The sequence below is a fragment of the Myotis daubentonii genome, chromosome 5 (genome assembly GCF_963259705.1).
Source record: "Myotis daubentonii chromosome 5, mMyoDau2.1, whole genome shotgun sequence".
In the NCBI taxonomy this organism is placed as follows: Eukaryota; Metazoa; Chordata; class Mammalia; order Chiroptera; family Vespertilionidae; genus Myotis; species Myotis daubentonii.
In genome coordinates this window covers 57,941,400-57,962,160 of record NC_081844.1, presented here as the reverse complement: position 1 = coordinate 57,962,160, position 20,761 = coordinate 57,941,400, and the positions used below count along the sequence as shown (strand labels likewise).

The 20,761-nt window shown below is 38.3% G+C and overlaps 1 protein-coding gene across 2 annotated transcripts in view; it reads right to left on the bottom strand.

The window, feature by feature from the left end:
- Positions 1-20,761, bottom strand: part of PRMT9 (protein arginine methyltransferase 9) — a 23,636-nt gene extending 2,875 nt beyond the window's left edge. Inside the window, exons 1-9 of one of the 2 annotated variants that reach the window (XM_059697889.1) lie at positions 20,401-20,761; positions 17,768-17,916; positions 13,668-13,904; positions 12,985-13,152; positions 9,496-9,598; positions 8,547-8,653; positions 6,364-6,556; positions 4,489-4,672; positions 1,384-2,101 (exon numbers count right to left, since the gene is read on the bottom strand). In XM_059697889.1, coding sequence (XP_059553872.1) covers positions 1,384-2,101; positions 4,489-4,672; positions 6,364-6,556; positions 8,547-8,653; positions 9,496-9,598; positions 12,985-13,152; positions 13,668-13,904; positions 17,768-17,916; positions 20,401-20,589 — 2,048 coding nt within the window. In that variant the 5' untranslated portion in view covers positions 20,590-20,761. Of the gene's footprint in view, positions 1-1,383; positions 2,102-4,488; positions 4,673-6,363; positions 6,557-8,546; positions 8,654-9,495; positions 9,599-12,984; positions 13,153-13,667; positions 13,905-17,767; positions 17,917-20,400 lie in introns of those variants that run through there. The other variant, XM_059697890.1, reaches the window with a different exon arrangement.

Here is a 20,761-nt window from a genome sequence, read left to right as displayed (position 1 = left end):
ATGCAGGTAATCTGATGAGCACAGTATCAGCAAGGAAAGTTAGAGATGATTCCTTAATACAATGGCACCAGAATAATGGAAACAAGCCATGCTCCTAAACCAGGATAATCTCAGTAAATATGAGCACATGATCATTTAAATTGTAGTAAGTCCTACATACACATTACCCTAAAAATGGACTCTACCTTGACCCCAATGCTTTACTCATATTTGTTATTCCTTTCCTATTAACTTTTTATCATTTTAAGTAGTCAGGCAGAAACTGTGCCAAGGTCATTCTCAGCATCTAGAAGGGTTCAGGAATCTGGAGAAGGGGCTGTGAGTAAATAAACTAGACATGGAATATAAATTCGGAAGGCATTTTTCAGGGGAGCCAGGGAAGGCTTAGCTTTAGTAACTAAGTTCTCCAAGTCTCTGGACCCCTAGCTTTTTATTAACACATTATATATCTCAAAGGTAAAGTTTGGTAAACAGTAAGATTATCAGATTGGGGGAACTGCCCTCAGCTGTCTGGCAGCAGACAATAATATATGCAGATTTTCAGGTTTGGGGAAATGCTTTCAGCTATTCCAGCAGCAGGTAATATGATTCAGCCCTGCTGAAGCCTCAAGTTCCATCAACCTTTTGATGAACTTCTTGCATTTATGACCTGCTGGAATCTCCAGCAAAACTGAATTGGTAAAATTATAGACCTCGTAACAAAATTATACAGCTTAAAAAAAAAATTATACAGCCCTTAACAAAATTCCTATCTATGCCTTTACTAAACCCGATAAAATTTTAACCCCAAATAGCCACGAGAGGGTACCATTCTATGAAATTAGCAAGCTGGCCTGACCAGTTTTGCTCAGTGGATAGAGCGTCGGCTTGCGGACTGAAGGGTCTCGGGTTCAATTCCGGTCAGGGGCATGTACCTGGGTTGCAGGCACATCCCCAGTGGGGAGTGTGCAGGAGGCAGCTAATCGATGTTTCTAACTCTCTATCCCTCTCCCTTCCTCTCTGTAAAAGATCAATAAAATAAATTTTTAAAAAAAAGGAAATTAGCAAGCTGAAATTTGATTTTTTCTTAGTTACCTTGAATATCTATTTTTATAGATCTCTACTTATTTCCCATATTATACTAGTATATAGGCAGTCCAATCCCAAAGCAGGTTCACTCTTCTTCACATCTACGGTGGAGGGGGTCCTTTGAGGGGAAAGTCAGTAATTACATGCACACAAAGAGAAAGGTCTGAAGTCACAGGTCCTGAAAAGCAATGCTTGAGGAAGATACAAAATCATGAATCATTTGTACAGTTATACCATTAAAGAACTAAAAGAATTCACATAAATTTTAAGTTAAAAAAAAAAAAAAAACCCCAACAGTTATATTTTGTGTTTTACCTGGATATTGCAGCTTTTTCCATTATTTCCTGCTGTATGAGCCCAGATGGCTCAATGACATCCAATATAATTATACTCCACAACTTGTCTGATTTGGGCCTTTGCAACACAGCAGATTCGTCTTCCACATGTCTCAACCAAAACTCAAGTGTTTCCTTAGGAAAGTGATTGGCTTCAGATATGAGGTCCAGAGTGATGCGATGCTGGTCTTTCTCCACAGAACTGTAAGGTTTAACCTGCCCCAATGTGCCAGCGATTATAGGCAGAACAGAGAAGCCTTCGGACACATCTAGCACATAGAAAGGCTCCGAGGCACTCTGTTCAGAATCATTCTGTCCACTTCCACAGCTCATCTCACTGTCCTGGCAGTGGGCATCCACGGCCTGGCACAGCTTCTCTGGGGTCAGTGAAGACAGCACTTTCCTCATTGCCATTTTAAAGGCTTCATGATATGGAATGTTATTAAGCAAAGCAATTTCTGTGGATTCCAGTACACATGTCTGCTCCACAGCATCTGGTTTACTGGTCTGAAGGTTAGCCAGGGCACTACAGAGGTCAGCCTCATTTCCTAAAGAGAGCAAGTCTTTATTCTTGGTAGAACTTTGTCCAACATCCATTTCATATTCCGAACTGAAGACACTGATATTCTGGACTCTTAAGTAGCAATCCTGACAAGACACTTCCATCATCACATGGTCCCCAGGCTTTATCCAGTAGTCTTCATAAGAAAGAAAGAAAATAATTATAATTGATGAATACAAGTGTTTATTAGCCTTATGATCACATAAACACATCTGTCCTCCCATTCCACCAACCCTCCCCATTTTTTAAATCACTACAGGGAGGATTATATATATTAATATAATAGAATTAAGTGAATCAATCTATTAATTTCCTACACACACAAACACACACACACAAAAAAAAAAAAAAAACCTAGGAAAATCTCTTCAGCTTTACAAAGGGAAATAACTGAACGTAAAGATTCAATTAACTCAGTCTAATATAGAGATTCAAGAGTTACATTATTGGACCTTAACTACCAGTATTTAGTGCTTTCCCTACAATCATTAGATATCCTTTGTGTCCCCAAACTGGAGGTGGGAAGGGCTACGGGGAACTCTCAATTTTCTTTGGCAATGAAGCTGACAATAACAAAGAGAGATGACATTAAGGGATTAATACGAAACCTTATGTTAGCTTAAAGGGCCATTATTCTTTTCTCTAAAAGTAATTTCTAAAAGAACAAAAGCAGCCCTAATTGGTTTGGCTCAGTGGATAGAGCGTCAGCCTGCGAACTCAAGGGTCCCCGGTTTGATTCCAGTCAAGAGCCTGTACCTTGGTTGTGGGCACATACCCAGTAGGGAGTGTGCAGGAGGCAGCTGATGGATGTTTCTCTCTCATCGATGTTTCTAACTCTCAATCCCTCTCCCTTCCACTCTGTAAAAAATCAGTAAGATATATTTTTTTTAAAAAAAAGAAAAGCAGTATTCACTAGAACCATATCAGTAATATCTCTTAACCATCTTGCATATTTTAAAATATAAGGAAAGAATAAGTCCTACAATAAACTGTGTCATGCTCTTTTCCATTAGTTTTCACTTAATGAAACTTTAAAATGTGAATGTACAATTGCAGTCTCTTATCAGCACTAAAGCAGTTGAAAATACAAATTATTATTCTTGTGTTTAAACATTTAAAACATGTCCTTTCCCAAGAAAGATTAAAAACAAAAAGACCATGTGTCTAAGTTACTGTAAGAGGCTTAAAATAAATAAACACAAATAGAAAATATCATTTAAGTGCCAATCAGTATGGTAAGCATTTTACATCCATCATCTCTATTAATCCCTACTACAATCCTGCAAGGGAGGCAGCAGCATCCCATTTTTACACATGTCATACCAGAAGCTCTGAAAAAGAACCAGCAAGGACAGCCAGGGAGTCAGAAAGTAGCAGAGCTGAGACCTGAATCCAAATCTACACAACTGAGTCTAAAAACACGATACTAGCCACAACTCTGCGCTGACTTCATGACTCAATGACTATGCCAAATCAGATCCTTTATTAGGAAAAACAAGTAACCACTTTAAAAAGCAGAATTTTTCTATGCACTACAACTGCTGTGAAATATACTGAAACCCATCAAATTGCTGGTCCAAAAAATTTTCTATACAAAAAGTATCTTTAATACAGAATTTCCTTAGAGAAGTCCATAGATTCATGAGCTCTCTAAAACTACAAACTTGTGTACTTATATGAGTGTGTGCCTTTCTAGGACATGGGGCTCCGCAGATGCCATCAGGTTCTGTAAGCAGTAAGAACTCCTGCATTAAAAGTAATACTTTTTGCCCTGACCAGTTTGGCTCAGTGGATAGAGCGTTGGCCTACGGACCGAAGGGTCCCAGGTTCGATTCCGGTCAAGGGCATGTACCTTGGTTGCAGGCACATCCCCAGTAGGGGGGGCATGCAGAAGGCAGCTGATCGATGTTTCTCTCTCATCGATGTTTCTGACTCTCTATCCCTCTCCCTTCCTCTCTGTAAAAAATCAATAAAAATACATTTTTTTTAAAAAGTAATACTTTTCTGTTTTATTAAAAATGGGCTAGCATTGCTCTTATCTACTGCTGGAGAAATGATTTAATGATAGATTTTTTAAAAATACATATTTTATTGATTTCAGAGAGGAACAGTTAAGGAGAGAGAAGAGAAATATCAATCATGAGAAAGAATCATTGACAGGCTACCTCCTGCACACCCCCTACTGGGGATCGAGCAACTCGGGCATGTGCCTGTGACCGGAATCAAACCCGGGATCCTTCAGTCCACAGACTGATGCTCTATCCATTGAGCTAAACCAAGTAGGGCAATGACAGATATTTTTGAATAGTATGCAGAAGAGTTGTGTTTTAGTTTCTCTTATCAACCTACATATATATTATTTAAAGCTACTTCTAAAATAGAAAAAGAAAATTCTCAGAGCTGTCATCAGTCTCCCTTGACTAGAAACTTCAAAGTGATTTTTTGACAATGCCTCAAATGCTTAGAGGATTAAAACAACAAGTGTAAGAAAACGAACAGAAAAAAAATTAGACAAGGTAATACCTGCAAGGTCATGTACGGGGTAGACAGCTTGTTCCCAACATGACTCCTCACCAGGACTTGTGCACAAACTATGTTCATCATCAAGCTGGAGCACAAACCAAACCACAATGGCATCCAGTATGCCTTCTTTAGTAACAGGAACACCAATTTTATCAGGTTTTCTAGTTGCAAGACTTTTTAATTCCTACAAAAATATAAAAGGATTTTACACACTTAATATTTGCATATCCCAATATCGTATCACTTTCCATTTCTGCAAGTACTCAGTCCGGCCATAGGCCCTGGGGACTTGATAACTTGGCACTCCTGAAACCACTTAGGGCACACTGATGGGAAGCTCTGATGTATCACAGTGGAATACATGCAGCTATTAAAAACAGGGAAACAGATACATATTACTGACATAGAAAGAAGTCCATGCTAAACAGGGTGGGGCAAAGTAGGTTTACAGGTGTGAGTACATGAAACACTGAGCTCATTCTGATATTATTACTTATTATTATTACTTTCCATATGAAGAACTACAAACCTACTTTTGCCCCTCCCTTATTGCTGAATGAAGGCAGTGTGAGTGGCAAAGCAATAGAGATTGTTTTGTTTTTTTAAAAGTGTGTAAGAGAGAGAGAGAGAGAGTGTGTGTGTGTGTAGAATAGAAAAGCAAGTCTGAAAAGATGCATTTGAAACCAGTAACCTGGGGAAAGAAGGACTTAAGATTTTTTTTTTTTAAAGACACTTTTTCTTTTTCCTTTCTATTCTTCTGACCGCTCCCTGGTGGTCTAGTGGTTAGGATTCGGCGCTCTCTATTCTTCTGTATTATTTTAAAGTATTAAACAGGCAGATATTACTTTCAAAATTAAAGACTTAATAAGATGTATTTTTTATTGTGTCAAAGAAAAATTAAAATAAGAAAAGCTTGAACTAAGAAAAGGATAGCTTCGGGGTACTTAGCAACTGTAATCACCTTGTTCTCTATGTGATATCAGGAAAAAAATGTTCTTGAAGCTCAGCCTTAGTAAGCAATGCCAAAATGTTCATTTAGCTCTAGATCACTTCAAGAAAAAGCTGGTAACAATTAATAGGAGAAAGCTTTTATTAAATTATAAAAATCTTAGGCTAAAATAACCCTCACAAAGTCTTCTGTCCCCAGATAGGTTTCATCTAAAGAAATGTATATACTTGAACATTTAACCTTAATTAAAGAGCTTCAGAGAAGGATTTTGTTACTTTTCTCGATTCCTTTGGGCACTTTCTTTGTATATTCACTTCCTTCCACCACTCAGTAACACACACATAGAGACACTGGGGTGATCAACTTGTCCTGGTTTACACAACACTATCCTAGTTTTAAAAGTAAAAGTCCCACATCTCAGGGACTTCTTACTCCTCGGCAAACCGAGATGGCTAGTCACCCTAAAAATCATACAATCCAGAGTTGTGGATTACTATTCATTTGGAGGAGTCAACTATTAATTTGAAATGGCAGCAAAACACTAAGAAAAATCAGAAACATCTAGGATAGAACTCCTGCCCCTACATTCACATGCTGCGTAATTTGGGGAACGTTAATGTAAGCAACAGTTCTTTCATCTGTATAGCACACAGATAAGTACAACCATATTACAAGATTCTTGCCTGAGCAACCTAAGAACACATGTGAAAACACCTGGCATATTAGACATTCCCAACAAATGTTAGGAATTTCTTATCTCTTTTTTTTAAAGTGAATAATTTCAGGAGGGAATTCTGGTTACCATTTAATCATTTTCTTTAAATGGAATCCCATGCAAACGAAAATAAGACTGTCCTATGTATTAATTATTTTAAACAACAGATAAAGTTTAATGCTCAAAACAGTAATTGAACTTTTTTTTTTACCTGAATATTATTGAAATCTACTGTCATAATTTCAAAGCACTCTGTCAAAGCCAAATATCCACCAGGAATTCGACTCATCTTTTCAGTTGTATAAGGTTCAACTGTTTCTTCGGTATCTACAGAAGAATAAGTTGGACTCTGAAATTTCACATTTGTTGGCAAACAGATCCCAGCAATGTCCTTAATGCCCACCCTGGTGAAAGAGGAGATAAGAGAGGGGGAAAAAAGATGAGGTTCTTTTTTAGAATCAAGTAGCATCATCTAGTATTGGATCCATCAAAAATAAACATAAAAATAAAACAAAACTTCAGAGACAAAGTTTTCCTAAACATAATTATATACATAATCACTAACTATAAAGGAAAACATAATGGGTCTACATTACAATTAAGAACTTCTGCCCATCAAATGATACCCAACCCTAGCTTCTCAGTGGTTAGAGTGTTGGCCTCTGGACTGAAGGGTCATGGGTTCAATTCCAGGTCAAGAGCACATACCTTGTTGTAAGTTCGATCCCTGACCACTGTCAGGGGATGCATGCAGGAGGCAACCAATAGATGTGTCTCTCTCACATCAATGTTTCTCTCTCTCTCCCCTTCCCTCCCCGTCCATTCTCTCTAAAATATCAATGAAAAAAATATCCTCGGGTGACGATTTTAAAAAAAAAAGGTACCCAGTAAGATAGAAAATAGTCAAGCCAAGGGTTCCTATCCAAAATATATTTTTAAATTCCTACAAATTAATAAAAGAAAAACTGAAATTGACAAAAGACTTAAACACTTCACAAAAGAGCATAACCAAATGGACAATAAACAAAGAAAAAGCAAATATATTTACTGATACTTTGAAAACAAAATATAATTTACACACACACACACATTTACTTACACAGAGCTAACATTCAACCAGTATACTCTAATTCAGCCAATGTTCTGATTAAGGCCACTATCTATGTGGTCAGTGCACTGTGCCCTACCAATCACTACGTATTTTTTACATATCACCTGTAATATGCATAGAAAAGTATAAGGAAGAATATATAATAAAGATGGACAATAGTTATCTGGATGATTTTTTTCTTTAGGATTTTTTTCCAACTGATTTTTAGAGCAAGGGGAATGGAGAGGAAGGAAGAGAGAGAAACATCACTGTGAGAAACATCAATTGGCTGCTTCCTGCACACCCTCTCCAGGGATTGAGCCCCAACCCAGGCATGAGCCCTGACCAGAAATTGAACTGGCAACCTTTAGGTGCACAGGATGACACCCAACCAACTGAGCCACATGGGCCAAGGGCAGGATGATTATTCTTTTACCCATCAGTATTTCCTAAAATATTTGTATGTTACATTTACTACTAATAAGTAATTGGAAGGGGGGGGGGGCTCCTTAAAAAGTCCTCAGAAAATACAGATCAACATTTTAGCAAAATAAAACATTCACGATGCTCAAGAACATGTAAACAAGAAACTTCTTTAACTAAAAAAACCTTTTTATCATAGTTGATAAGTAAATCTTAAAATCTCATGGGTAGAAAGATCCTTAAATTTCATTCACCTCAATCACAACAGATTTACTATTAATAAAGTTATTAAGAATGAATGAGAGAAATAAAGTAAATTATTTTCATGTTGGAAATTTTTACTTTACTTTCATCTAAAATCAGTGAACTTAATATTTTCCTATGTGAATCTATCACATAGGAAAAGGATATAAGTTGTATCAAAATTAATTTTCCACTAGGAAATTGAAGCTGGTTTTAATCCTAGAATCCTAAGTTTTAAAAAATTCAAAAAGAAAATTAAGATCTGAATAAAGCCGAAACCGGTTTGGCTCAGTGGATAGAGCGTCGGCTTGCGGACTGAAAGGTCCCAGGTTCGATTCCGGTCAAGGGCATGTACCTTGGTTGCGGGCACATCCCCAGTGGGGAGTGTGCAGGAGGCAGCTGATCGATGTTTCTCTCTCATCGATGTATCTAACTCTCTATCTCTCTCCTTTCCTCTCTGTAAAAACTCAATAAAATATATTTAAAAAAAAAAAAAAAAAGATCTGAATAAACATCATGAATTTAAAGGTCAGAAAACTACAAATTCTCTTTCAAATAAATATTCATTAACCTTTAAAGTATAGTCAATCCTTTAAATTATAATTTCTTAAGTAATTGCTATTTCAATAATCACTTACCTATGATGTCTTCTTATCTCTGCACATTCTACTGCCATGCCAAATATAACAGCACTTGCTGGTATAACTTTCCCATACTTTCCACAGTTACCATTTTCACCTTTGGTCTAAAAATATAACAATCAGATTCAGTTACATTTATGCAAAAATATATAATGACAACATCTAAAAATTAATAGAAAACTAAAGAACAATAGGTAAGAATAAGCAGGTTATGTTTTTTTACTTCAAAGTTTATTTTCATTGCTCTACGTATGTACTTATATATATTATATATACATTTTTTTAACAATACAAACAGGAAGGGAAGGAGGGAGGGTGAGTAATAAGGGTATAAGTATGCATACGGCAAAAAACTACTGGATATTGACTTGAGAAACCAAAATGACCATTACCTAACTTGAAAAACAAACTGCTCTTCTTTTCAACCTTTAATTAGTTATTTTAAATCCAAACCACTTTCTGTAAGTAGTGAATTCTTATTACATATTAAAATCATTTTGTTCATAATACATATTATATAAACCGAATCTACAATTTGTAGGCCACTGTAAAGGATTTTAAAGCAAAATATAATTCGGCAATTACAAGAGTTAATTAGTCACCTGGGTCAAACTAGTGCCTTAAAACCATACCAAGACAGTTATTTCTAAACTCTCAATAATTTGCCAAAATTTCAAGCAGTGAGGGTTGTGAGACTGAAAGTTCTTCCTTTCTCAATCTCACTCAAGAATTCAATAGTCAGTCAGTCCTTTCACAATACAATCTCAATTCCTATGAATTCCTTTTTGCCTGTATACCCCATTTGGGTATACAAGTATACACTGCATTATGTTAGTAAGTGTTTGTGGGGTGTATTTTTTATAGATTTCTTTGTGATAGGGGCTCAATGAATATCTGTTAAGATAATGAATTCTATATCAAATTTACTTAATTTCATGCTGCTTACCTTTGGCTGCAAAAGTAAATGCTCCCATGCATGAATCAAACTCTCCACAATTCCTTCTCCAAATAAACCTGCATCGACAGTTTCTGTTACAACTAGGGACACTCTACAGAATGATTTTTTAAAAATACATGTAAGTAAAATATCATGCTTTTATATAAAGATGTCAAAGCTGAGAAAAAAAATGAAGAGTATATTACAGAAACAGTCCACAAGTAAAATTTCCTAACACATTTCATTTTTAATATTTACTCTTGAAATGTGAAGAACTTGACTCTAATGTTCCTCAGGCTCCTCTGTATTCCACTAACTTCTTGGGGGCGGGGGAGGGTGGCACAACCTGCAGTTGACTCTGCTGCCCCCTCAGACTATTTTCATTGCCTAAATCAGCCGTTTTCAACCTGTGGGTCTCGACCCCTTTGGCGGTTGAACGACCTTTTCACAGGGGTCGCCTAAGACCATCCTGCATATCAGATATTTACTTTACGATTCATAACAGTAGCAACATTACAGTTATGAAGTAGCAACGAAAATAATTTTATGGTTGGGTCACAACATGAGGAACTGTATTTAAAGGGCCAGAAGGTTGAGAACCACTGGAAATCCTTAAGAGCTGCTCATACCCATTATTGTTACCAGTCCCTCTCCTTAATGCCGACTAATTGGACTTCTATGCACAACACTACATAAAAACACTGTGCATCATCAAGACTCCCCTACTTATCCAAATAAATAATCTTTCTCAGTTTTCATTTTCCTTGATCTACAAATAATATTCAATGCAGGTGAGAAGCCCTGCCTCTCAAAATCCTTCTCTACCCTCATTATCCATGTTTACCGCTTACATGTTGATTGTGCCTCTCCTGTTACTTCTCTTGCTTTTTACCCACTACCTGTGAGTTTTCACAAAAGTCTAATCCACAGAACTCTGATCATCATTCATTTTTTCTTTCTAGAAATTTTCATCCAAAGACACACCAAAATGATTTTTTTCTCCCTTCTCTAAACTTCTTTAGAATTTATTGTATCATTCAGTGTAATTAGAAGGTAAAAAAAAAAAAAAAAAGAAAAATTTTTCTGACTATTCCTTATCTTCCTATCTAGATTATAGGTGCCTTGAAGAAAAAGAACAACTTTAGTATCCCCCACAATGCCTAGACACAATATTTTATATATACACAAATTTTCAGTACTTATAATTACATGCATTTACAAAGTAGAAGGTATTGCAAACATTTAGTCCAACATCATAAATCTCTAGATTTGTTCAAGGTCAAAACAAATTAATAATAGAATCTGTATTGGATCCTTCTACAACACTATCTGTGAGAAAAATTTATTTACTATTATTATTATTATTATTATTATTATTATTATTATTGTTTAGAGAGATGAAGGGAGAGAGAGAAACATCGACTGGTTGCCTCCAACACATGCTGCAACAGGGGATGCAATCCTAAACCTGGGTATGTGCCCTGACGGAATCGAGCCCACCACCTTTTGGTGTACAGAACGATGCTACAACCAACTAAGCCATACCAACCAGGGAAATAAAATGTAAATAACTCTGATTCATGCTATGGACTGAACTGTGTACCACCAAAATTCATATAAGTCCTAACCTACAATGTGACTGTATTTGGAGAGAAAGTCTTTAGGAGGGAATTAAGGTTAAATGAGATCATTAAGGTGGATAGAACTGGTATTCTTATAAAACTGAAAGAGACACCAATGATCTCTCCCTCTCCTCACATGCACAGAAAAAGGCCATTTGGGAACACAGCAGGAAAGCAGCCATCAGCCATCTGCAAGCTAGAAAAAGAACTCTCACTAGCACCCTTTGATCATGGACTTCTAGCCTCCAGAACTATGAGAAAATAAATGTTTGTTGTTTAAGCCATATAGCCTGCAGTATTTTGTTACAGTGGCCTGAGCAGGCTAAGACAATTCAGGACACTGTTTCTATAAAATGGGTATAATTATCTGTTTCAACAATCTAATAGTACTTCTTTGTAAGTACTATGTAAATATAAACGTTATTATACATATATGAAAGAAGACGTTTTAAAATCATAGTCCTGCCGAAACCGGTTTGGCTCAGTGGATAGAGCGTTGGCCTGCAGACTGAAGGGTTCCAGGTTCGATTCCGGTCAAGGGCATGTACCTGGGTTGCATGTACCAGTAGGAGATGTGCAGGAGGCAACTGATCAATGTTTCTCTCTCATCAATATTTCTGACTCTCTATCTCTCTCCATTTCCTCTCTCTAAAAATATCAATAAAATATATTTAAAAAAATAAAATCATAGTCCAAATGATAAGAATCCTATGTAATAAAAGGCTAACATGCAAATAGAACAATGGAACAACCGGAACAATCGGTCGCTATGACATGCACTGACCACCAGGGGGGCATGTGCGGAACATAGCAGGCATTGACCGTGGCTGGATGGTGGAGCAGGTGAGCAGGGGCGCCAGACCAAGGCGGGGTATTGGTCGCTGTTATCGGGGTGAGCCTCTGGTGGTTACTGAAAATTCTTTGCTCCCACGTGCCATGGTCCTGCCCGGCGCTCGCACCTGCTGCTGGCGCCAGCCCCGCTCTCACTCGCAGCCTGCACCTGAGCCACCTCTTGCACAAAATGTAATAAGTCCACCAAGGTTGATTAACTCATATATTATTTTAGAGTAGAATTTTTAAAGTTATTGACTACATAGGAGTTATTAATCCATTTTTACAACTAGAACACTAAAATTAACAAAGGTACAGTAACTTGCTAAAGGTCAAGTTCATTTATTAAGTCCCTTACCACAAATTTTTCTCAAGATCTTTAAATATTTATTATCAAGAATATGACCTGCCCTAGCTGGTTTGGCTCAGTGGTTGGAGCATCAGTCTGCGGACTGAAGGGTCCCAGGTTCGAGTCCGGTCAAGGACACATGCCCGGGTTGCAGGCTTGATCTCCCTGTGCAGGAGGCAGCCAATCAATGATTCTCTTCTCATTGATGTTTCTATCTATCCTCCCTCTCCCTTCCTCTATGAAATCAATGACCTTATGGCCCTGCCCTGTGTTTCTCAGTGGGTAGAGCATTAGATGGCACAATAAAGGGTCACAGGTTCGATTCCCAGTTAAGGGCATGTACCTGGGTTGCGGGTTGGCTCCCCACCCCAGGTCAAGGTGTGCAGGAGGCAACCAATTGATGTGTCTCTCTCACATCAATGTTTCTCTCTCTTTCTCTCTCTCCGCCGCCCTCCTTCCGTTCCACTCTCTGAAAAGCAATGGGAAAAATATCCTCAGGTGAGGATTAACAACAAGAACAGCAAAAGAATATGACCTTACTATGAAAACCATCCTATGCTAAACTATCCTATATCCATAACTTTATAGTATAAGGGTTTTAGCATTTTTGTTTGGAATAGAAACCAGAAACGCAAATATCTTACTTTTTAAAAAATAGTGGATTATAAATACTAAAATTAGTTCACATTATAATACCTTTCGGGAATGTGTTTTGGAACTTCTATCTCAAGCGACTTCATATGTAAGAGTTTGATTCCTGCTTCCATCTTGTTCGCTGCCACTACATCACAGGCAAGTTCGTACATGGTCTGGGATAACTCACAGGCATACACCGAGTGCGCTCCAGCTCTTTTAGCAAACATACTACAAGGGGAAAAGTGCTCCATCAAAAAAAATAATAATTCACTGTCTTTTTTCAAGTATTAGTGGAATTGTGATACTTAAACATGGGCTTTCTTTTTATTCTTTAACACAACCATTATTCATTCCAAATTAAAAAATGAATTAATATTCTTTTCAAGAAATAAATCATACAATAAATCATGATGTCCAGCAGATTAAGAAAACAAAACAGGCATGAAGAATACTAATAGAGTTAAATAACTAGATTCAACCAGAGTATTAATATAAAAATACTACTGAAATTCATTATTCAAAATTCCAATAACCCCAAATTTTTCTTAGTAGTTAAGTCCAGTTCTTGATAAAGCAAAAGTTACAGTGAAAAATATAATAGTTGTATGAATAGTCATAATAAGATTATGAGAAATAAATTAAACTCTATTTTTAAATTCCACAGGTAAATATTCCATATTTGGTAAATCTTTCATTTACATTAGTATACATGCATATGTAATTAAAACACAAGTACAACAAACCTTAGTATTCCAGTTCCTGCTCCAATATCCAAAACACTTTTGGATCCCAAACAAACTGCCTTTTGGATTGCTGCATTATAAATCGTATTCCTTTTGGTGTCATTAAGCATGATAAAGTGCCAACGTTCCACCAACCAATTTGCAACACGATAAAAGTTCTCCTTCGCATCACTGAAATCAGGGTTTAGCTTCACTGCTTTATGAAAATATCCAGCTGCTTCATCTCTAAAGCCCATTCTAGAGTAAAAAATGGCAGACAAAAAATTTAACTCTAGGCTATCAATTACAGTGCCTTCATCCATGTCACTCATCTGGCCTGAGAATCCCTCACCTCACCAGCACATCAAATCCTACTCAACCCAAGTGTCATCTCCTCTGGGAAGTCTTCAGTGAGAATTGCAATCCTTCATCACTTCTTTCTTTTCTGAACCCCTATTATATTTATGCATTCCAGGACCCTAACAAGTGCTTAACTCTAAATTACTATTGTACCATGTATAGTAGAAGCGCTCAAAGTCATCCTTCATTTAACCAACCTAACAGAACACCAGTGCTTTCTAAAAGCCATTCTCTCTGTAAAAAGGTACTAATATCTATGGCTAGTAGGCTCCTCTCTGGGCTGCCTACATACCATTTCTCACAGCAACTGAGTTGAATGGTCATCAAGAGTCAGTTGAATTTGCTGCCAGACCAGTTTATACCGGTTGTACTTGTTACCATCATTACATATTTTACTTAAAGATTACAGAAATGAAATAAATATGACTGCAATAAAAAGAGCCACTGTTTCTAAGAACACTAAGCTAAATGTTTTGGAAAAAATCAAAGGCGAGTCACCCAAAAAATTACAACTGAATTCAATGTGATTAAATAAGAAATAGAAGAGAAAGGGAAAAAACTATCAAACCATCCAGAACTATTATAGTTTCTTAAACTATCTATCTAATAAAGATAGACAGTTCCACCCCTTTTGAAGTACCTAATCCTTTATAAACCAACTAGAGGCCTGGTTCACGAATTCGTGCACCAGTGGAGTTCCTTGGCCTGGCCTGTGGGATCAGGCTGAAACCGGCTCTCCGACATCTCCCGAGGGGTCCCAGATTGCGAGAGGGCGCAGGCCAGGCCAAGGGACCCCACCAGTGCACAATTAGGACTGGGGAGGGACGCAGGAGGGCTCCAGGGCGTGTCTGGCCCATCTCACTCAATCCCGATCTGCCGGACCACAGCAGCAAGCTCACCTACTGGTCAGAACGTCTTCCCCCTGGTGGTCAGTGCACGTCATAGAAACTGGTTGACCGGTTGACTGTCTGCCCCCTGGTTGTCAGTACACGTCATAGTGAGCAGTTGAGTGAGTGGCCTTAGCATATCATTAGCATATTACTCTTCGACTGAACGGCCGACTGGATGACCGGACACTTAGCATATTAGGCTTTCATTGTATAGGATAGTTGTACTGCACATGACTAGTATTTCAGCAACACTCAACTAGTCCAAAGTCTTTTCAACAAGCACGTTCCCTGATTAAATGCTTGGATTTAAATTCCTAAAGGCTTACTCTCAATTTTTGTATTAATCTGTCATTGACTGGTAATTTGTGGATCAGTACCAGTGTGTGGTCCACACACTGAAGAGAACTGAGCTAGTAGAACCCTTTTACACTCAGATTTCTTCACAAGCACCTTGAAGCATTCTATCAACTTGAAAGAAACAGAATCAGCCCTAGCCAGTTTGGCTCAGTGGATAGAGAGTCAACCTGTGGACTAAAAGGTCCCAGGTTCTATTCCGGTTAAGGGCACATGCCCAGGTTGCAGGCTCGATCCCCAGTGGGGAGCATACAGAGGGCAGCCAATCAATGATTCTCTCTCATCACTGATGTTGCTATCTCTCTCTCCCTCTTCCTTCCTCTCTGAAATTAATAAAAATACATATTTTTTTAAAAAAGAAACGGAATCAGACTATTCACTGTATGATTTAAGCAAGAAAAGGGAACTCCAAACAGGAAACTGCACTCTAACAAAAGGCAATCGCCCTACATTAAATGAAGTTACTCATGTTATCTTTAAGTATCGTGAAGACAGAGCTGTCTTATTCTTATTCTGCAACCGCCAAAGCATACAGTACAATGCAAAAAATAGACCGTAAGTAACCATTATTTGTCAAGAAACCAACTTAGCAATGGATATTTTAAAATTTCAAAATTTGAACGATCTGTTAAATCAATGCCAAGCCTGCATCTAATCATTTCCTGGGTTTGCATTTCCCTTAGGCTTGACCCTTAATGTATAATTCAGTTTTCTTAAACTGCAATGCTAATCTAAAAAATACATGATCCACTCAAAGTACATCTTTTACGGAAACACTCATGTGTCCCAATAACACCAATGAACTATAAAAATGCCTTTTTTCTTTTAACTAGAAAAAAACATTATTTCCCTGACTAGCAATTTAATGTATCTTAAATCTGACTGGCTAACACAAGGAGACACTCCAGACACCAACTTTATCTCACAAATATCAGGAAAGGAAGCTATCATTTACTTTGGAAATCTTTTTCTCCTGGAAAAGTGATTCCTTTGGTGGGGAGTAAGTTATACACTGTTTTTTTGTTTGTTTGTTTTTTTAAATATATTTTATTGGTTTTTTTACAGAGAGGAAGGGAGAGGGATAAAGAGTTAAAAACATTGATGAGAGAGAAACATCGATCAGCTGCCTACCGCTGGGGATGTGCCCGCAACCAAGGTACATGCCCTTGACTGGAATCGAACCCGGGACCCTTCAGTCCGCAGGCCGACGCTCTATCCACTGAGCCAAACCAGCTAGGGCTATACACTGTTTTGATAAGAAAAATAGATTGGAACAAAAGCTAAGAACCCCTGTCCTAAAGAACAAAGGTAAACTATACATCAAAAGCCACATTCACATTATCACAAATTCTGAATTGACATTGTCTAAATTCAAAATGTTGCATAGTTTTACATCTCCCCTGAAGCAAATTAACACCAAGTTGTTTTTTTTATTTCAAAAATAGTTCACCAACAGTTACAATCTGCCAAAAGTGTAGAAGTGTAGCACTCAAATTGTCTGTTAAATTGAGTTTATTCTAAAACTTAAGTCTTATTATGTTATGATCATTATATGTGTGTAATCTGGAAATATAATGGAGTCCTATAAAGTAATTCTACTTGCATAAACTAAAGAACTACAGAAAACTTTGAACCTAAAATGTAGATTTCCAACTAATTTGAAGAGTTGCTTAAAAATCTTTTTAAATTAAATTTCATTTAAATGGAGAGTTGGCTGCTAATTTGTAGAGATGGAGTCTGTGTATCAGAATCAGGTTAGCTGTCAGTGTAAACAAACAAGCCACAGTTGACAATCTGTCTTATTTTCCTAATTACTATCATACTCTACAACTAGGAACTATCAAATATTTGTCTCTTAAAGGAGTACTCATTTCACTCCACCAGCCATTTCGACTAAGACTATAGTTACATTACTGAGGCTGACTAATAATGCCTGACACAGGTATTTCTTATATAGAATTTTTCATAGAAAAATAAAACTTAATGTGACCAGATGAGCAGAGCCAAGAAGTGAAACCAGATTTATTAAAACAAATCCAAAACAAAAATTTCTGGTATTTTTATCAGTCCTAATTATAAAGTTTCTAAGGAGAGTAGACAGAAATTCTAATGGCAAATTTTGGCAAGTTCCAGAGAACAGATTTACAAGTTCCCTGGCAAAGCATCACAGAACTTCTCTGCCATCTGGGAACCACGCTACATCCGCTCCGCAAGGTCTGGATCTCAGCTTAGTGGGGGGACACTTCCCTGATACTCACCTCAGCCTTAGGGACAGTGGCTATTATACATTATGTGATAACTGTATTAAAACTGCTCTGTTATCACCTATTATGTCTGCTATTCCTATATTTTTCTGAGTTCTCTTTATAGCTTATTAGCTAATCCCTCTTTACTCTACCCTGTTATAGTTAATAATTCTTTATATTAAACTTTCCCTGTTCAAATTACTTTACAATTTATCCCTGATCCGGGTGATACAGAATAATTCTTAACAAGTAATCTGAAATCACTACACACCTGAAGAGATGCTCCCCCATACTATTGCAAATCACTTCATCATCAGGAAACAGTTCCAGGGCTTGCTCATAGCAACCAAGTAAGTCTTGTGTTCTACTGAGGGCATCAAGCTCTTCAGCCCATCTGAAGAGCGTATACTGGAAAGTTTCCTTTACAGAAGAGAAAATGGCAAATTAGTCAATAACAAAAATGAGGAACGACAATAGAACACATGTTGAAGATTCCCCAGAGAGTAAAACTTAACTATCATCTTAAATTTTAATTATCTCTAAAAGGCACTGTTTGCTAAACAAATGCATAAATGAATAAATTTTACCATTTCGTGGTAGTAAATTAGACAGCTTGACCTCTAAATTCTCTCCACCCTTAGCTGCAATTTCACATTCTCCACCTGCCTCTCTTTTTTTTTTTTTTAATATATTTTATTGATTTTTTACAGAGAGGAAGGGAGAGAGATAGTTAGAAACATCGATGACAGAGAAACATCGATCAGCCACCTCCTGCACATCTCCCACTGGGGATGTGCCCGCAACCCAGGCACATGCCCTTGACCGGAACCGAACCTGGGACCTTTCAGTCCGCAGGCTGACGCTCTATCCACTGAGCCAAACCGGTTTCGGCCACCTACCTCTTTCTTGTGGGCTTCTGTGTTTGGGGAGTTTGTCTTTGGCCTTCTCTTTTCTCATCCATCCCCAGTGCATTAACTATCACCTGTGTGTTGACAGATGCTACATCTGCCATCTCCAATCCTGACGCTCTTCTGAACCTCAGCTTCATAACTTCCTACCAGTCATCTCAACCAGGGATTGCACCCTTCGTCACCTCAAATTCAGCTCAACTCAAATATTTCCTGGACAATCAGTGTGCAAAGAATAGCATGAACAACATAAATCCTGTTCCAATCCCCACAGAGGCCTTGTAGAGAGCATTTTTAACATACAATTTTGAAAAAAATTCAAAATGTTCTACACGAATCCATCATATTCCTCTCACACAGGATATAAGGTTAAGGTACCACCTGACCAAAAACCATTTAGTCATAATGCTACCTTAACTCCAATACAATTAGTTTCAAACCCAGCCTGTTCTCTCTCAATGTCTTCACACCTGTCACCTCCTCTCCAATCCCAGTGTTACAACATAATCTGGCCCTTTAACCACTTGCTAGACTGTCACCCTCCCTCCGATTACATTTCCCTCCAGTCTCCACACTGCAACACAGTGGAAAGAGAGAAGGCTTTAGTCATGCCAGCTTTAACATGAACACATTTTACATCATCTTCACATATTTTTTACAGAAGAGTTAATACCTGAAACTGAATTCTAATGAAGTTTACTAGAGAGCCAAGAATATAAGGAAGAAGAGTCTAGGGTGTGATGGGGGGGAAAAGCACAGATTATATGAAATGGATTAGAGAATCAATAGGTTAAGGTTGGTGTGGCTGAAGTGTGGGTATGGGGAGTAACAGGAAAAAAGTGTAAAGAGACTGGTATTTTTCAAAAGCCCAAAGAAACACAATTTTGTTCTGCAGAAAACAGAGCTAGTTACTGAATGCCAGGCATTGAAATATGAATTTTAGATGTACTTTTCATACACATTAAATATCTAGTAAAAAGATAATGTCCCAGTTTTACAAGAGGAAACTAAGGAACAAAGAATAGAGGAAATGCACTCGAAATGACCCATTATTCCACTGCTACCTAGAAAAGCAAACTGTATCTAAACATATCATCTTCCCCTCCTTTAAGCCAGCTGGTCCTAAAATTCACACTAAATTTATGTGAACTACAAACTGGTATCTATTGGATGGAGGTCAGGGTTGTTGTTAAACATGCTGCAGTACACAGGACAGGCCTCCACAACAAAGAACTATGCCACCCAAAATGTCAGTAGTACTGAAGTTGAGAAACCCTGAGTGAAATAAAGGAAAGTCGTTTGAGGCTGAAAACTGAAGCAAAATTAAATCCCTTTTGCAAATATAAATTCTAAAATAACTTGGAAAAATGTACCGCATTTCAATAGAATAACTGCCACAAATAATCTGATAACCAAATCTAAAAAAATGCATCATCAAATGAATACTTTAGGCTAATTCCAAAATGTATCCAACCACAGAAACCCATAACATTCCTCCTGTATACAGTGGGCACCAGTGCAAAGGCCCTGAAGCAGGGACATGCTAGAATTCAACATAGGAAATGGGAGGTGATCACCAGAGGCCTCATTTGCAATAGAGCCTTGGGAATCTGAGCGAGAAGGAAATTTTTAATTAGAAAAGTGATGTCATCTGACTTCTGTTTTGTAAAGCTCACGCCTGTCGCTGGCTTCATAGGGGTAAACCGCAGGACAGAGCCTAGTTGCAAGCCTATTCCAAGTCTGCAGATGACTGAGGCTTCCACCAGGGTAGCAAAGGTGGTGACAAGCGGTAAGATTCTGGATCTATTTTGAAGGTGGAGCAGACAGGATTTTCTGATGGGCTAGCTGTCGGTGTTAACAAAAGAAGTCCAGGCTGAACAGTAAATAGCAACAGCAACCAACCTAGCCCCCTTCTCCCAATTTATTTATGTCTGTATTTACTCTTCGGAGAACAGAGGACCTGCCAGCAAGTGGGAGAAAGAAGGGCTCTCCTCACCTTCACGTCGTCTTTCAGCTCCGGCGCCAGGCTGAGCACGAGGAGGTAGTGGGCGTAAGCGGTGCCGAAGTCCTGGGCGCGCATGCAGTGCTCGGCGCTCTGCAAGGACCGCGACACCAGCTCGTCCCGCCCGGCTGCCCGGGCGCCACTCCCGGCGCCGCGGCGGGGCCTGGGCCGCGAGTTCGACATGACCGAGTCACCTCCCTAAGCCAGAGCTGGTGTAACCAAAGGGAAGATGCTTTGGTAAACGGGACGGAACTGCCTCGATGGCTACGCGTGCATGTGCCTAACGAGAGAGCGAGCACCTAGAAAAGAGTTAGCTGGCGCGGATGAGCGCGCACAGCCCCGCCAGGCGGAAGCC